At 39.0% G+C, this 19,082-nt stretch overlaps 1 protein-coding gene across 1 annotated transcript in view; it reads left to right on the top strand.

Annotated features, from left to right (window-relative positions):
- Window positions 1–19,082, top strand: part of cntnap5a (contactin associated protein family member 5a) — a 181,014-nt gene that overhangs the window by 113,941 nt on the left and 47,991 nt on the right. The window contains exons 10-11 of the mRNA XM_066685845.1: window positions 5,158–5,329; window positions 18,023–18,129. Coding sequence (XP_066541942.1) covers window positions 5,158–5,329; window positions 18,023–18,129 — 279 coding nt within the window. The remainder of the gene's footprint in view (window positions 1–5,157; window positions 5,330–18,022; window positions 18,130–19,082) is intronic.

Here is a 19,082-nt window from a genome sequence, read left to right on the forward strand (position 1 = left end):
CAGAAAAGTCACAACCACTCTTCCAGTACTACTTCATATCAAAACCTTGTAACGCTTGTTTTGGCTCCATTTGAAAATGTCAGGCCTTTACACTGCATGAACATCTGAAGGTTGAACCAACAGAAGAGAATACATTCTTACTGCAGTGAGGTTAAAGGATGAAAATGTTTAATAGCAATTATTCACAATGAGCTACATTAGTCTCAACAGACCTAGAGAAGGATTTTTCCAGTTAAAAGCAATGCACATTATTATAGAAAATAAAGTAGTTGGTTTCTACTTTTAATAATTCAGAGTCATTAAATATTTACTGTGGGGGATATTCATAAGCTGATTCAAGTGAATCCAAGTCAAGTCACAAGTCACTGAGATATGGATATGAGTAGATTCCCAAGTCACTGAGCTGGGATATGAATCGAGTCACGTGTCATTGAGTTGTGAATCCAACTTAAGTCACAAGCCACTGGGCTGCAAATCCCAGTTAACTCTTGGGCAATGAGATGTGCATCTGAGGTGATTCATGTGTCAAGTGGGATGTGAAGAAGAGTGTAGAGAGAAAGCAACTGAAATGTGAATCTTAGGCAAATATCACTAGTAGAAATCCGAGTCATGATTCACCGGAATGTGAATCTAAGTTTAAGGCTATGTCCAATTGTGCACTTGATAAAAAAAAAACTAACTTATTTTTAAGTATGTAGTATAGTTACAAACGTCAAGGTATACGAATAAATATACAATGCATACTTGGAACCAGTCGGTTTTTGAGAATGGTAATGATGGACACTTCTGTCCCACAATCCATAGTGTGAACAACTCCCTAACATACAGGGTGGGACATTTATATGCATACACCTTAATAAAATGGTAATGATTGGCGATTTTAACTTCCTGTTTGTGGCACATTAGTATATGCAATGGGGGAAACTTTTCAAGATGGGTGGGGACCATGGTGGCCATTTTGAAGTTGGCCATTTTGTATCTAACTTTTGTTTTTTTAATGGGAAGAGGGTCATATGACACATCAAACTTATTGGAAATTTCACAAGAAAAACAAATGTATGCTTGGTTTTTAACATAACTTTACTCTTTCATGAGTTATTTACAAGTTTCTGACAACTTATAAAATGTGTTCAAAGTCCTGCCCATTGTGTTGGATTGTCAATGCAATCCTCTTCTCCCACTCTTCACACACTGATAGCAACACCACAGGAGAAATGCTAGCACAGGCTTCCAGTATCCGTAGTGTGTTAGTTCCTGTAGTACTGTTAGTTTCTACATAAGGAAGACAAAGGCAAATTTTAATCAGTGTTTTTGTTGTTTTACTTCTAATTTTGCTGAATTCATTTTTAACGCTTACTTGTTCTTTTTGCAATTGGGCGCACTGATTTATCTCTACACTGATAATAATGTTCGATATTTAATTGAAATGTTGCTCACAGCATTTATGCATTGTAAAATGCAGCTTTAAAAGGCTTCATTAAAAATTGCCTACAGAAGAAATACTACAAAGTGTCTTGAGGAAAATATCAAGGAAATCGTAAAGACTATAAGATAGTATTTGAGAATATGTTTGGAGAATTGCATTTAAGAACTTTCTTAGGCCCCGGTTTATATATTATAAATATATTACACCATGCTTGGATTAAAATCCAAGTTGTCAGAACATCTCTTCAAATACTTCCACAGATTCACTCAATAAGACTTAACAGTGATTGTAAACAGTAATTCTTAAATTGGACCAACATAGGATTTAGAGGGAACATTAGTTTTCCAAACAAACACCCTGCTCTCCACCTGCTCAAATATTCTCTTTAGTTTGTACAAGAGCATATTTTACTCCGTACTGACCTCTAGTGTCTGGGGTAGGTATTACTGTAATTGTGTTATTGTGACCCAGGAACTGGAGCTTTCCACTGTGCAGATGCTTTTGTCAGTTTGTTGCTCATTGATCTGTTCATAGGTCTCAAAAGGCTAATTTCAGCACAGTCAGCTGAATGCATTTAGCTGTATTTAAAGAAAGGAATATAGTTGCCACACTGCTGTGTCAGAGTATTAAGTTAGACACTCACCTCAGGTCACTGTCTGCAAGAATTTGGTCTATTCCCCCTGTGTCGGCATGGGTTTCTTCCAGGTGCACCAAGTTCTTCCCACATCCAATAAATATGTTAGCTTTGGGATTGTCTCTGTAAAATTGTCCACAGGTATAGGTGTGTCGCGATGGACTGATGCCGTGTCCACTGCTGTTCCTGGTAGGATCTGGACATCCCCTGACCCTGACTAGGATTAAATAGTTACAGAAGATGACATATTTGTTTTTCATATATATATATATATATTTTCATTCAACAGTTTACTGTGATTGTAGATTGGAAGATAGTGGTTTATTATGAAATACATTTAAAATTCATAATTTAACCCCACTGAGTTTCAGCATATGAGTGGAAAGGGTCTTTTATTTGCTGAGAAAAGGCTTTGGTTTAATGTCTGCTTCTGTTTCTTGGAATCATTTAAAATGGATTTCTGTTTTCTACCGCATCAGGATTATTATACTGCATTATTCATTTGTTAAGAGCACTGCTTCCCAAAATCCTTTATGGAAATCATTCCATGTTATTATTATTATTATTATTATTATTATTATTATTATTATCAGCATTATTCTTTTTTTGTCAAGCAGCTTTCAGCTCAGGTCCCCAGTCTACAGCTGTCATGCAGCTCTTTCCGTAGCTCTTTAAAAAAAAAAAAAAAAAAATGTGCACAAAGGTGCAACATCTTCATAAGCTGCTTTTCCTGGAATCCAAAAGGGACACTGTACAAGTCTGTCAACATTCAGCATCCCACATTCCACCTCTAATCAACAAATTGCAAAGTGTTTCAGTGGATTCAATTTCTGCATATAAATGTGAAAATAAAAATAGACGGGGGTACATGTATAGGCCTGTGCAAAAAATCCCTTCCTCTGGTCAAATGGCAGTGTCTTGATTTATTTTAAGTGGAGTCAAACTTAAAGGGGATGTCTACGATTGTAAGCAAAAGCTGTTCTACATGGTTTATTTATGTTCAGAAGCTCAGCATATTTTAAGGTGGAACAATATATTTGAGGGGAAAAAATTACTGTTGTTTGTATGTGGCTGAAGTTTAAGTGGTCTATAAGTTTTTATTCATGGTTTGAATTACCACAGAAACACCACAATTACCACAGAAACAACAAGATACTTTCAGGCAGTTCTCCTGAATTTAGAGTCAATATCATCTACAGCAAAAATAAGTAAATATTACCCACCCATTGAGCAGGAATAGAGCAATATTCTCCACTCGGTTCATGCTTTTCAACTTTAGGCTTTCTCTTCGTTGTCTTAAAAAAAGCCTAGCATACAGGACCGAGAAACTTTTTTTTTTTATCATTTATATCTGTACACTGGGGCTCCATAAAAATATAAGAACATGCAGACAGACTTGACACGCAGTCAGAATTATAAAAACTACATGTTTTGTTTTGTTTTTTTAACTGTGAATGTCGCCTTTTAAAAATAACATTGTTGAGTGTGATTGATGAGCATTGTTGAGGGAAAGCAGCCAGTGTGGGTGGATTTTACACCCTTCTAGCTGACACTTTACATTGAGGACATTAGGTTCATGTTTAGCTGCTCCAGAGGTTTTCCATTTTATTTAATGTTTTCTGATGTTGACTATACAAGATGTGTGTCACAACTGAATTTAACTGAGGGGTCTGCATTTGAAAATGTAGAGATATGAACATAAATTCAAGTGACAGGCACTGGGATGTTGTTCAGGGATTGTGTGGCTGACCGTGGGTTAGGTGCAGCAGCTGCAGTAATACAGGTGCTATAGTGGACTCAGTGGAGAAGGAAATGAACCATGAAGTAAAGCTCTCAATTTACCGGTCAGTGTTTGTCCCCAGGGGCGGCACGGTGGCGCAGCAGGTAGTGTCGCAGTCACACAGCTCCAGGGACCTGGAGGTTGTGGGTTTGATTCCCGCTCCGGGTGACTGTTTGTGAGGAGTTGGTGTGTTCTCCCCGTGTCCATGTGGGTTTCCTCCGGGTGCTCCGGTTTCCTCCCACAGTCCAAATACACACATTGGTAGGTGGATTGGCGACTCAAAAGTGTGAGTGTGTGAGTGAATGTGTCTGTGTTGCCCTGTGTCCAGGGTGTAATCCTGCCTTGCGCCCAATGATTCCAGGTAGGCTCTGGACCCACCGCGACCCTGAATTGGATAAGCGGTTACAGATAATGAATGAATGAATGAATATTTGTCCCCACCCTCGCCTATGGGTAATGACTGAAAATATGAGATTGTGGACACAAGCTTTCCCTATGTATTCCCTGATTCAGGAAGAGTTTGCATTGAGAGGATCCAGTTGACTGAGTTTGAACATTTAGTAAAGGTGCCCCCGGACACCCCTTCTGGGGGTATACAAGGTGTAGCCAACTGGAAGGAGGCCTTAAGGTAGACCAAGGGCTTGTTGGAGGGACTTGGGAACAACAGGGAATCCCTCAGGAGCTGTTAGTCATTTGAACAGGGGTGGGCGCAAATTTTGCACACAACTGTAGATCTCAATAGACCAGCCCCACCCTCAAATAAATACATAAATAAATAAATGACATTGATTTATTTTGTTGGGTTATTTGGGAAATCAGAGACAAATGTAAAGCATTTGTTTTGCTGATGTCACACAATGGTCCCAAATATTATCTAATGTTCCATATCATTAAACTCTGAATTTTTTTATTCCTGTTTTCCTATAATGACAGTCATTAAAATCTTAATGATGTATGAGTAGTCAAAATAATAATTTATGTCAGATGGTGAAATATTATTAGCTCTCAATGCCTGTAGTTAGGAGCTACATAATGTATAAGGCGCAGAAAAATGTATCGCTGAATAAGCTGTCATAAGCAAAGACATTTAAAACATGAAGACAGAGTTAAACTGCGTTAAACTAAAAAAAAAGGGAAGACAAATAGCAGTACTGAGTAAAAAGGACAAAAACAAGAATGAAGAAGAAAGAGAACTAAGTGAATTTGCCTAAAAAGAAAAATGAGCTTCTCCTCCTCACTCCTGGGTACTCAGGGTGGGGATGAACAGAGGCTCATTGTCATATAAAGAAAACTTACATTTCCCACATGGTCTTTCAGGTTGTCCACTGCCTCAGAACAGCTCCAGCTGTGTGAATCCCACGATGGCCTTCCAGGGCTGTATGCGCCTCATCCTCATCAACAACCAGCCCACTGACCTCATGCTCGTCCAGCAAGGGATAACAGGCAGCTGGAATCAACTTCAATTTGACATCTGTGGCATACAGGACAGGTATGTAATTATATATATTACATATAATATATAATTTATTTCAGAAATAAAGACACTTCAAAAACATTTTAATTAAAAACAAAGTTTGAGGCTTTCATTTTTGACAGTGCATTTATTTTTATTTATTTGGTGTTTTTATAACAGATATCAGGTTTTATTTGACACATTGAGTAGTGATGTGAAACAGGTCAGTTTTGGAGAGAATTTTGTTGGACTTGGTCAGTTTTAGGAATCAAAAGAGAGAGGTCTGTTTTGGGCCGATATTTGTTTGCCAGTTTCAGACAGACAACATTATGATCTGTGTGGGGTCAATTCTCAGCAATGTTTCATTGGACTTGATTAGTCTAAAACTGAAACATTAATGATGTGCGTCTGTCAGATTTGAACACTTTATTGCTTGGTCAATTTCAGGATGAAAACTTGATGTCAGACAGATCAAATCTGAACAATATATATTTGTAATTTATCCGTTTTATATTGAAATCTTAATGATATACGTCTGTCAGTTTGGAACACTTTATTGCTTGGCCATTTTGAAGTCAGGTCTGTTTTGGACAGAATGTTGTGTGGAACTTAGTCAATAAACTGAACTTAAAAAACTGATAAGACACAGGTCAGTTTTGGGCAGATTTCTGTTGGACTTAATCAGATTTAGGGTAAAAACCTGATTATATGGGTTGGGTCAGTTACGTTTGAAAGAGTGAAAATAGAATGAATTATGTGCGTCTGACAGTTTTGAACACTTTATTGCTTGGTCATTTATCAGGATAGAAACTTTGATGTCAGTCGAGTCGGTTTTGGAGACTTGCGTTGTGGGACTTGATCGGTTTCAGCTTGGAAACTTAAAGATGTTGGTCAGGTCAGGTTTGGAATGAATGTTGTTGGCCATTTTCAGACTGAAAAATAGCGTCTGGTTCAAATTGGACTCCAAATTGCTAGGCATTGGGGTCAAGTCGAGATTGGACAGAAATGTCTTGGGCTGTATTTGGGTTTGGCCAACAATTGCGGGCCTAATTAAAGCTCTGTGACAGCAAAACAGAGTTTAGCATACGGTGTGCAACATGGTGGGCAATTCTTGCCAAATTCCCAAACTGTGTATTCCCTTTGGGGGTCTTGTTTGGAAACAGAACAGTTCTGCAGCAGTAGGTTACCAGTACAGATCATTATCGAAGACAGAATATATTTCTTAGCTGCTGTTTTTTGGGGGGTTTTTTTGTTGTTTTTTTCTCTTCTTATGAGACGACACAATGTTAAAGAAATACTTCATCCAGATGTGGCTAACTATGCATGAAAGCTAGCGCGGACCAATTAGCATGATTCACTTGCTTAATACTAATTAGCCTCTGCTCCTTGGATTCACCATTAGCAGTGTCAGCCATTTTAGGCGAGTGTTCCTTGAACTACTTGCTGTTGGTAAACAAGTCCAGACTAAGCACGGCGGTTCTGTTCTTGTCCCTGCAACAAAAACATCACTTTGCTCTCGCTACAGTCTTCGTGTCTCGACACAAAAGCAGGGCTTTGATGTCTTCACACCTGTCAGTGCTTTGTTTGTGGCTGGGGGTCTCCAGCAGAGCCGGCAGAGCCTGGCTAACTATCACAGCCCTAATTAGGAACAGGAAGACGTTCGTTTTGCGATGCCACTCAGGTTAGTGGCCCTGCTAATAAGCGCCACGCTACATCCTCTGGCGTCTCTCATTACCGGCTGCTGGAGTCGGGGGTCTCCCGATCGACCCGCTGCCACGTGGGCAGTCTGCAGGGGGTCCAGCAAGGAGGAAAACAAATGAGCAAGATAGTCACTCCTTCTCTTGACTCCTCATTAACTTTCTTTTTGGGACAAACAGGACATGCAATCCTCTACATATGAGGCTAATCTAAACACCAATATGCCTGCTTTTTAATTTACTGCAGCCCTGTATGGTCACCTGTTTGTTCTTCTGAAATCAAGGACACTAATTGGGAGTTTTTAGCCACTTTGCAACAGCAAATCCCTCTACTATTCTCAGAAGTCTTTACACTAGCTATTGGAACTGTAAGGATTTGATGGCATCTGCCTTGTAAAGTTCAGGTCAAGTACTGATATTAATGAGAAAGATGACATAATTAGAGTCTCTTTGATGTGTATTCTGCATCCAAAACCCCTCTCCAAGTCATTCCAGTGGTATTGGATGGTGAGCCATTACTACAGAGAGCTTCACAACCCAAATTGGGGAGAGAGAGGGGGGGTACACATGTAGCCTAGACCTGGCATTGGATTTGTGGCCAATCACTGATTTTTCAGAGCATGCTGTATTGGTGTATCAAACTACTGAACATCTGTGCCCACCTTAGACAAATTTCCCTAATTATAAGGGGTTCTCTCCAAACTTTTCAACACAGCGTATGTGTTGACTCAGCTGAGCGACACACATGTCTAAAGTAATTGTAGTAATAGATGAATCATTCATAAACTGTGAAACTATGATAGAATGTTTATTATATTGCACTCAACCCATATCAGCAGATGGACTGAACAGCTGGTCATAATCATCATCACATACATATTCTGAGTTCTTACTAGCAACCAGATCATAATCTGCCCTGCAGCTGTTTGCTGGTATTGGCTGGTACTAAAAAAAGAAAAGCCCCAGCACTCCCACATAAATGCTCCCACACACTAACTAAATAAATAAATATTGACACCAAAAATGAGGCCCTAGCACCCTGTTGGACCACCTCTAGCCTGAACAAAAAATGATCCAGAGTCCCACTCTTTCAATCCCATCATAAATGTCCATCTAACATGATGATCCCGCATGCCTGTATTGCAGACTTACATATTCCCAAGAATGAGCTCAGTGGCATTCCCTGATGGGTGATTGTTACCTTTATTGCTGGATTCACTAATGACAGCACAGTGGTGGTCTTAAGTTTAGAGAGGCTGGCTTAGGACCAGTTGCTGGTTCAATCTCTAGGGAATCTAACCCCAGGCTGCTCCCCGAGTGCTGTGGATGGCTGACCACGACTCTGGTTGTGTGCTCCTAATGTGTGTTTGTGCTAAGATTGCTCACTTGTTTGTGTGTGTCTGTTTGTGTTCACTGCCATGGATGGGTTAAATGGCGACTGAATTCCGCTTTACCGGCTTTGCTGTGCTTTTCAAAGATAATGAAAGTCATTTTCTTCTGTTAGTAATCTGTCTTTTTCACCTTTTTCCTTTTGCATTTTCTTCTTCATCTACATAGTGTTCACAGTTTTTATTTTCCCTTTTTGATCTTATTTTTCTACTTCTATCACTCTGCCAATTTCTTCTATTCTTCATGTTCTTCTTTTTTACTTTTTTTTCTTTTTGCAACTCCTTCTTTTTCTTTGTCTTTTTCACCTTCTTTTTCCTTCCACTTCTTCTTCTCCTTCTACATCTACATTCTTCCTTCTGCTTGTTTTCTACTTTTCCTACTCCTTCTTTTTCTTCATTGTCACCTGACCAACCCCATTTTCAGAAAAGTTGAGATGTGCCAAATGTAAATAAAAATAAAATGCAGTGATGTGCAAATCATTTAAACACTTTCACATTTAAACAATCATTTAAAAAAAGGTGAGTTACATCACCTTTTCTTTTGACAACACCCTCTAAACATTTGTGAACTGAGGAGACCAACTGCTAGTCTCAAAGGCCAAAACCAGCCAGTCAGTATTGGTTTGAGGCCTTTCCTTTTTAATTAATTGTATTAATATTTTTTAAATTATTTTTTTGTTGTTTGTTTATTTGTTTGATGTTTAACAGTGTTTTGTTACTGACATCAAATTCAAAATGGGAATACTTAAAAAAGTAAAACAATTAAATTTCACTTACAGCATTAGAACATTTGGTATGGTACTACCTTAATTATATAGACATTTTTAATTATCTGCACATCTTTGCATTTTTTTTTTTAACATTTTACTTAGCATTTCAACTTGGGAATTGGGGTTTATAGATCCCAGTCCAGAACTTTAAGAAATCTTTGTTTGATTTAATCTGAGTCAAGATCAAATATATTTTATACATTACTTATTGAAAAAAGACTGTTGTTTCAGCTTTGACAGATCATGTTCTTTACATAATCAAATACATGCAACCATAGTACTGAAAAGTCACAAGATTAACATGGAGAAGCAGCTTAAATACACATTTTGCATCCACCTTAAGGGGATGACTATGTAATTATAGAGTTATGTAAAATCAGGATTAAAATAGGATTTCCTTTTGAAATATATTGAGGGAGGCATTCTGATCAGCCTTGCTCTGCATCCTTTAGAAGAGAGCCACTCGTATTAATCCCACTAAAAATGCCTTCTCACGTTTCTGTACTGCATTGGAAAACAAATGAACATATTCCCAAGCATGACATCTGAGTATTTCCCTGAAAGGCCGGAGTGTTGATGCGGGAACCTGTCCTGCTGGCTGCTCTGTGGAGAGAGGGGGTTTTTATTAATAGTGAACTTGTGTGAACATGACGAGACCCTTCCATCAACAGCGCTCCTAAATCATTCATGAGCAGCTGTCACAGTCTGAGGGGCGCCGGGTGACAGTCTCAGAGTGTTTCCTGCCAACTCTGAGTGGCTGCCAGAGGACCCAAGTGCCTGCGACTGCTCAAGCCATCACTCCCTTGTTGCTCCCTTTGTGGGCAGGCTACAGCCTGTGTGAGGGCTGCCTAAGGGCCAATTTAGGCAAGGGTTAGGGCCTCGAACCCTGCAGTTCTGGCCCTATTCAGACAAGATTTTCTTGGGGTAATTTTTCAGCAACCAGAATATATCAGTTATTTTAGTCCCATCCAAAGACATTTTAGAGCTCCAGGTGTCCACAAACTTTTGGTTATTTAAAAAAATTAAAAGACTACATTTCCTGTAGCTACATCCATGGTTGCTAAGCACAAACATAGTCAAATTTTGCAATCCACCCTATATTTAACATAAGTCCTATTTTGACATTAATCATTCATTCATTGCTTGTAACAGTTTCATCCTGATCAGGGTTATGGTGGGTCTAGAGCCCACCCAGAATCATTGGGCACAGCGCAGGATACCACCTTGGACAGAGCCAGAATCCATCACAGGACATCACACAACACTCACACACACTCACCCAGTCTCACACATACCCCAGGGGACAAAGGAACACACCAAGCCCTCACACATTCACACCTGTGGACAAATTAACCCACACTCACTCAGTTACTCATACCTGTGGATAAGTTCAAACTTTTTTTGGATTGAGGGTGGAAAATTGAGCACTTGGGGGAAACCCACACATGCTGAGAGAACACACTATTCTCCTCATAGTCACCCAAGGCAGGGATTGAAACAAGTACCTTGAGATCCTGGAGTTGTGTGGCAGATAAACTACCAGCAGTCCCACTAGATACTATAATGTTTAGACAAAGAGGTGTCCCCCCCATCATTTTCCACTATGAATTGACATACAACACTATATCGTTATTTTCACATACACTACATATCACATATTGAGGTGCTTGTGGGTGCGTTTAGTGATCTTATTTGTTGAGTCCTTAAAGTTTAAATTTTGACAACTTTGTTATGCAAATGTACTTGACAGACATTAGACTGTGAAATTCTATATCTGTAAAGGTTCTAGTGTATTTTTAGTTATAAATCAATATAAAAAATCAAGACCCGTTAAATTGATCTCATGCAAAAAGAGATGAGTAAACATCCTGTGGTAAATTCTATGAGAAGTAGGGTGCACTTTTTAATGTTGGTGTCAATGCATAATCAATTAGCTATTCCCATCTCTGTCACTTACACTGAGATTATGTCTCCTAAGAGCCATAAATATTGCAGATGTCATGTGGAAAAACTATGAATCCCATTTCACCACTTGCAACTCAGTTCTTGTTGGTGGTATAGAGGGGTAGGGTGAAGTGTTACGGCGACAAGGCCAGTCAAATTGAGATTTTTCAGAGACATGATGATTGCAGTTGCATATAGTGTCTGTGTATTATTATCCTTAACAAGCATAAACCACCACTAGTATGCTGATGTCCCTGTAGTAACTAGTGAATTCCCAGTTCCACCTTAAACTATTACATTCTGGTGACTGACAATATAGCAGCATTTAAGGTGAAACTAGAAATTTTGAAGAATATTTTGCTGAAATAGAAGTTGAATTCAGCTTAATATCACAGAAGAGTGAGTAGTGGGTGATAATATATGATTGTGGAACTCTTCTGAATGCATACGATGCTCTAAATGAAACTAAAGTTCACCAGTGCTCCTCTGATATCAGACTGGCAGAGCCATTGATAACGTAAAAAAAAGGTTTTCGTAGGAGAAAATTCTAACCACTACACCTTGTACCTAAATTCCAAGGAGCAAGATGACACTCAAACACAAGGGGTAGAGATACAAATAAGAAATGGGATTGAGCCTACATTACCCCACCACCCCATGTAAAACTAATCCTGTTCCAGTAGGGCTATCGTCAAAAGGTGCTCGAGCTCTGAGTGTGGATTTGGCTTTTGAGTGGCAGGGAGAGTTGTGGAAGTCAGCACGTGGGGCTGTGGGTATTCATTGGGACTGTGTCTTTTATTAAAAGTCAGGCTTAGTGTCTCCGTGTCTGGAGCTTGCTTTTCTGGTGCAGGGCTGTGTGTCAGTGCACTTTTATTCTGACTTTGATGTGCTTCCATTTGTGCTGGAGAATTCCCTTTGGCAGTAAGTCAAAGAACGAGCCTGGCATAAACAGCAGGAGAGTCTTGGTAAACACATGTCATAATAATACACTCACTCGGTCATTGATGTCCTTTGCCCAGGTTGGAAAAGCCAATTTGGTCATCAGTTGATAACGGCAATAAATGGAAAATGTAAGATTAAGATAGGCTTGGTTTCTGTACATTGTGCAAATGAAGTATGATGTGTTTCCACAACAGTCTAACTGATTCTTTTGTACAATCATTAAACTGTCGACATGGGTTTAATGGGTTTCCTGCAGAGCCCTAGTGGCCTTTCTGCAATCAAATTGGACATCCACTTGTGTATAATAAAACAATATTATTATTATTATTATTGTTATTAATAATAATAATAATAACAATAATAATAATAATAATAATAATAATAATAATAATAACAACAATATGCTGTGGGGGCAGCATTGACTTGAAGGTTAGAGAAGCAAGCTCAAAAGTAACTGGGGGGTTGGGGAGTGTAGGAACAGTGCTTTCTCCTCCCTCAGCATTCATGGCTGAAGTGCCATTGAGTAAACTGCTGCCCTGGGACTAAGTCTGGCTGGTTGTGTGTGTGGTCACTGCCCCAATAGTTTGTGCAAGAACTGTTTACTGATGTCTGTGCTTGCTGCCTCACATTTATGTAAGGGGATAAATCAAGTTTTAATAAATAATAATATTTTATTAAGAAAATGGGCTGGGTGGTGCAGCAGTTAGTGTCACAGTTACACAGCTCCAGGGACCTGGAAGTGGTAGGTTTGAGTCCTGCTCTGGGTGACTGTGAGGAGTTTGGTGTGTTCTCCGGGTGCTCCGGTTTCCTCCCATGTGCCAAAAAACCCATTTTGGAAGGTGGATTGTTGACTCAAAAGTGTCCGTACTTGTGAGTGTGTGAGTGAATGTGTGTGTTGCCCTGTGAAGGACTGACACACACTGAACTGGATAAGCGGTTACAGATAATGAATGAATGACTGAATGAAAAAATGGGCTGGTTAATCAGGACACGCTTTTACCTGCTGTATGTGGAACGCTGTGACTGTGTTGAGCTGCTAGCTAGCAATGAGGTGTGAAAGGAAGGGGTTAAAGTAGAAGTAATATTTTTGTTTGTTTTTGAGTATTTAGGATATTGTTGAAATGTATAAAGGCAGTCACAGAGCTCCAGGGACCTGGAGGTTGTGGGCTCAAGTCTCACCCTGGGTAACTGTCTGTGAGGAGTTTGGCGTGTTCTCCCCGTGTCTGTGCGGGTTTCCTCCGGGTTGCTCTGGTTTCTTCCCACAGTCCAGAAACACACATTGGTAGGTGGATTGGCGACTCAAAAGTAGCTACTCAAAAGTGTCCGTAGGTGTGAATGTGTGTTGGGACTGGCGCCCCCTCCAGGATATATTCCTGCTTTGCGTCCAATGATTCCGGGTTGGTTCCGGACCCAACGTGTCCCTGAAATGGATAAGCAGTTACAGACAATGAATGAATGAATGAATGAATGAATGAATGAATGAATGAATGAATGAAATTTATAAGCCACTGACCAGTTGCATATTTTATTTGAAACAAAGCCTTATTTGGGGCATTTAATAGGATCAAGCAGAAAAGAAGATGAACAAATGGATGAATTTATGTTTTATTTTATTAAATGCCTTGTGGAGCAGTTGCAATTTGCGTTGCAATTGCTAACTATGACTTGCTAACAAGTGACTGAGTGAATATGTGAGTGAGCCATTGTGGGCTTACATGAGTGTGTGAGTATTAATGGGAATGTGTGATTGAGTGAGTATTTACTGTATGTAGAATTAGAATCATTCTCAGAAACACTTTATTGGCCACTGAGCTTGCACACAGAGGAATGTGTTCTCTGCAGTGAAACACACATTTTACACACACAGTAGTGAACACTAGGGGCCAGAGGTGGGCAGTCCTAGCCACAGCTCCTGTGGGGCAGTTGGGGTTAGGTGCCTTGCTCAAGGGCACCTCAGTCATGACCTGCCAGCTCTGGGGACCGAACCAACAACCTTCTGGTTTCAAGCCCAGTTCCCTACCCACCTGTGTATGAATGTATAAGATATATATGAATATGACAATGAGTATGTCGTTGAATATGTATGTGAGTAAGTGAGAAAGAGAGAATGCATATGTGTATGTGTGTATGTGGGTCGGTGAGTGAGATTGATATGAATGAGTGAGGCAGTGAATTATATAGAGTTTTAAGAAAATAGAATTAAATTTCCAGCTCTTGCAATTTGAAAATGACACTCTTTCAGATTGTGATTTTCATTCATATAAAATGTATCTTTTCCTGCTAAATCTAACTAATATTTTTCAGTACTGGCATGTCTTGTAAAGTTCGATTTAAAATCCAACTGCTGTACCAGCTATTTTTCAATATCCATTTGAACACTCAAAGGTTTGGGTTGTACAGCTCAGAAATGAAGGTGAAGGCAGAGTTGAAGGGTGTTTCATTTTAAAGTGACACCAAGTCTTCATTCATTGGATTGATCATAACAGTCTTTATTCTAGAGAAAAAGTCTGCCTTAAAGAGAATGGAAGGCAGCGTTGCTGAGTCTCAGCCCTTCAGGCATGCCCTTCACAGTATGTATTCTTTTTATACTTCTTTCTCCCCCGTGTTGTTTCCGAGGGTTTCTAGAGACCTTCTCAAAATACTTTCTCTGGGATTGTTTTTTTTTAAATCCTTGAAATGTGTTGTTTTGCACATTGCTCCAGTTAGTGAGCTGTTTGTAGTCTCTTCATTGGACTTTAAATGAAAGAATCTGACATTTTCAATGTTTCAAGTGTAATCAAATCACCTCCTTTAGTTACTAAAAGCTTAGCACTTTGGAAAACATACATCATTCAGTCAACATCCCAAAGAGCTTTCTCCCCAAGGGAAATGGACAAAGAGTGATAGATATGTCAGTAACATTTGAGTGTGTGAAATCGACGTGTTTGTGTGTGTGTGGAGGGGGGGCGGCAAAACAACTGCATCAAAAAACAGGGATTATTTTTTGAGTGTTAGGCAAAGCATAATCTAATGAAGCAAACATTAAGACTACTCATTGATGAAGCAAATGATATATAATAATTTCATAACAATAGTGCTTGTCAAACTCTGGGATATATTAGACAATAAGCAAACAGTTTCTTTCAGGTCTCGTATGTGTTAGATGCAGGACAAAAAATAGGTGCTCCCATACGTGCCCAAAGTTCAGTCTAAGAAGTTGGGTGCATCCTCTTCTAGTTATATGAGATTTCAGCAGTACTTCTTAGTGAAGAAATTCATCATCATCATCATCATTTTCTTTTCCGCTTCTCCATTTCATGGTCGCGGTGAAAATTTAAATTATATTTTAAAAATGTATATTTTGAACAAGATAATAACACTTGACTTTCCAAAAAAAGTATCTAAGAACACTTGACAGCCATGAAATGTCAACCACTGAGGAAAGAAAAAAAGCAACTCTACAGAAAAGTGTCAAAATAACATGCTTCGCAAATCTTCTGAATGACAGTGCACAAGAGAAAAGTAAATTAAAAGACATATTAAAAGGCTATTTCCTCTGTGTAGGGCAGTGCTGAAAAGGAACGTTTATACACTTTTTATTTTGACATTCATAACATTTTAGGGTTTTAGGAAGAGATGCACAGAAAAGTCAGATTTAGACAACATTTTGGCCAAAAAAGAAAAAGAACATGTAACTCTAATACTAAAGTTCTGAATCCAAAGATATGTATAAATTAGATTTTTCTCATTTAAAAACGTGTAACAAAAAAAAGTGTTGTGATTTTTGGTGGGCTGGAATGGATTAATAACATTTCAATTCATTTTAATGGAGAAATTAAATTTGATATACAAGCAAACTGAATTACGAGCTCGGTCACAACACGAATCAAACTCATAAGTCAAGGTAGCACTCTGTTTAGTAGTGCGCCACTCAAATCACCCTCTATGTATTTTCACTGATTGAGTAGGTGCTTACAAAATGAGTAGTCTGTCAGTTTTGCGGCCTTGCCAGTCCATCAGTTTTGTGTGAGATTGTTTGGTCAGGCCCTTAAAATTTCATTGAGCGCTTTATTGCTGGTCTTGGCTGCTCTCATTTTACGGCCCACCAAAGTCCTCTTTTCTGGACTCAGGTAGGAATAGCGGGAAAGGTAATTAAACCATCACCAGAAACATTACCCAGTGCAGGGTGTACTCTGCTGTAGTGGTTTTAATGGTTTTAATGGCCTCAGGACCATGGCGGTGATGGTAAAGCAGTCTCGTAAAGCAGCGTCCTCTCGGGAACGGACGCCAGGAAGCTTTGAAATAATATATGCAGCAATAAAAACTGGTAATTGTGAAATTTAAGCAGGCCGAGATGAACATGCTATTAATCAAACTGTCTGGGGGAGGCTCATGCGTCTAAACACTAGGCTTATTTATTTATTTATGTATTCATTATTACTTATTTTTTTACCCTATAAGAGAGTGTACACGTATTGCAGTCCATCCTAATTTTCAGGATTAGGGACTATTTAAAAATATATATATTACTGAACCAAGAAAGACAGAACAATGACAAACTCTTAGCAATGGAATTGATATTGATACCTTAAACATATGTCTGTAGAACATACTTTAGCACACACACACACACACACACACACACACAAGATCTAAAATATGTATGTTGAACTAAAAAGATTCTTAAAAATTAAAAGAATTAGAAATGACTATTTACTGCGTTAGAAATGACCGTTTATTGAAACAACCTTCATTGTTTCTACATCAGCATCACTGACCATACAAGAGCACTTTGTAGTTCTACTATTACAAACTGTAGTCTATATGTTGCTCTGCATATTTTGTTAGTGTCCATTCACCCTGGTCTTCATTGACCAGCACCCCTACAGGGCAGGTGTGATTTGGTTGGTGGATCATTCTCAGCGATGCAGTGACACTGATATGGAAGTTCTGTGTTAGTGTGTATTGCTCAGGTACAAGTGGATCAGAATCAGCTGTGCTTCTGGAGTTTTGAAACACTGTTTCCACTCACTGTCCACTCTGTTAGACACACCTACCACATTGGTCCACCTTCTAGATGTAAAGTCAGAGACAGTAGCTTATCTATTGCTGCAGTTTGTGTTGGTGTTCCTCTATTCATCAGTGGACACAGGACACTGCCCACATGATGCTGTTGGCTGGATATTTTGGGTTGGTGGGCTATTCTCAGTCCAGCAGTGACACTGAGGGGTCTGACTGCTTTCCTCTCCAACTCTGGTATGGATGTACCTTCTGTATTAATATAAAAAAATGGAAACAACAGTGGAAAAAAAGAGGGCTAATACATCATCTGAAAGACTTGACATTACAGACTTGGCAACTTTATGTTCTATCATTATGAACTGCACTGTTTCAAATGGGGTTCCTCTGTTGCTCGGGGGATAAATACTTTGTCACGCCACAGATATATGTGGCAGCTTGACTTGGCTTTTCTGTAGTGAAGAATTAGTATTCATAGCTTATAGTTTAGACTGTAGCATGCGTCAAATGTTAAACTCTTCCGCTGATTAAGATTGTTGGCATAAAAAGCTGTTATTTCATTTACCAATGGAAGGAAAATGAATAGACAAAGTTAAAAATCAGAAGTATCCATAGAGTCTTGGTTGAGTTTGATTTAAGTGAACGTTTGTGGCTCTCTGTCTCAGAGTTTCAGATCAAGGCCAATTCTGTCGCAAACAAATCTGCGAGGAAGGTGAGTTAATAGAATGCTGCCATCTTTTTTCAGTCTCAGTAAATTGCTTTTTGTGAATCTGAGGCGCCAGTCCGGGGCTAATAAAGATGGGCGGTTTCTTCTCAATATTTTATTGGAAGTTAGATTGGGTTTCACAGGTAAACATCGCCTACCGTAGATTTCGTCGCGGCCTGTCCGATAAGCCTCTATAACTTCATTACTATTGAAATTTCTCCAGCGGTTTATTTGCATTGAGCATAATACACCCCTCCCATCATCTCACCATTGTTTCTTTTCAGGTGTCTTCCCAATTTCTGTGAAAATGGAGGACGATGCACTCAGACCTGGTCGAATTTCCACTGCGACTGCACAGGAACCGGATACAGCGGAGCTACCTGCCATAACTGTAGGTTTACGTTCAGTTTTTTGAGTATCTCTAAGTGATTCCAGCCTGGAATACAGTAGGAAAAATGTAAGCAATTTGGTTTAACAGAGGTTTACAGGCTTTGAAAATGGTCTCTTGTGCCTGAATAGTTCTCAAAATCACACTGAAAATAACCCCTAAATTTAGCAGCTTTTATCATGCACCCTGAAGGGATTTCATTCTGCATTTCTCCATAAGAAATAAGATTATGATTTGAACGACATTCATTTGTCATCAGAGACATTATTGACCTGACTTTGTATGAAAAGTCTGATCAATTAATATTGTCCCAAACGTTGCATATTGTACATAACAATTTGAATCACTTACCTTGGGGTTAGCAGAGGCCCCACTCCACATATCATGCTGCATCACACTTGCTGAAACTGGTGTCTGTGACAATTGTGCAGTTAGTGTTCTCCTCCAAGTGTCTTGTGTTGTTCAGTGAAATTGTCTTAGCAACAGTAATAATAATAATAATCATGTTATGCTTTATAGTATTTTCACAAATAAAGTGGATAGTTAGCATTCTCCTCCAAGTGTGTAGAGCTCTAGTGACATTGAGCTGTTACAGATCACTTAAGGTGGAACTAACTCCAAACTAAGGAGACCGAAAACTGCATGAAATAAAACGCATACTGAAAATGCTACAAAAATATACACCTACAAATGAATTTTGTAGTAAGTCAAACCATGAATAAAAGCTTTCAAACTTCAACCACGAACAAGCTTCAGTCAGTTTCATACAGGAACATACCATACCACATTAAAAGATCAAGAGTTTCTATATTCTGCGAGAATAAGAGTTCTCCAGATTCACTTTAACATATCAAAGTAGAAGCTCCTGGTAGCTTATGTCAACCCAGATTAGTGACCAGTGGGTTGAATTGACCCAAAAAAATAAAAAATAAAAATAATAATAATTTTTGATTAGT

The sequence above is a fragment of the Hoplias malabaricus genome, chromosome 12 (assembly GCF_029633855.1).
Source record: "Hoplias malabaricus isolate fHopMal1 chromosome 12, fHopMal1.hap1, whole genome shotgun sequence".
NCBI classification, from domain to species: domain Eukaryota; kingdom Metazoa; phylum Chordata; class Actinopteri; order Characiformes; family Erythrinidae; genus Hoplias; species Hoplias malabaricus.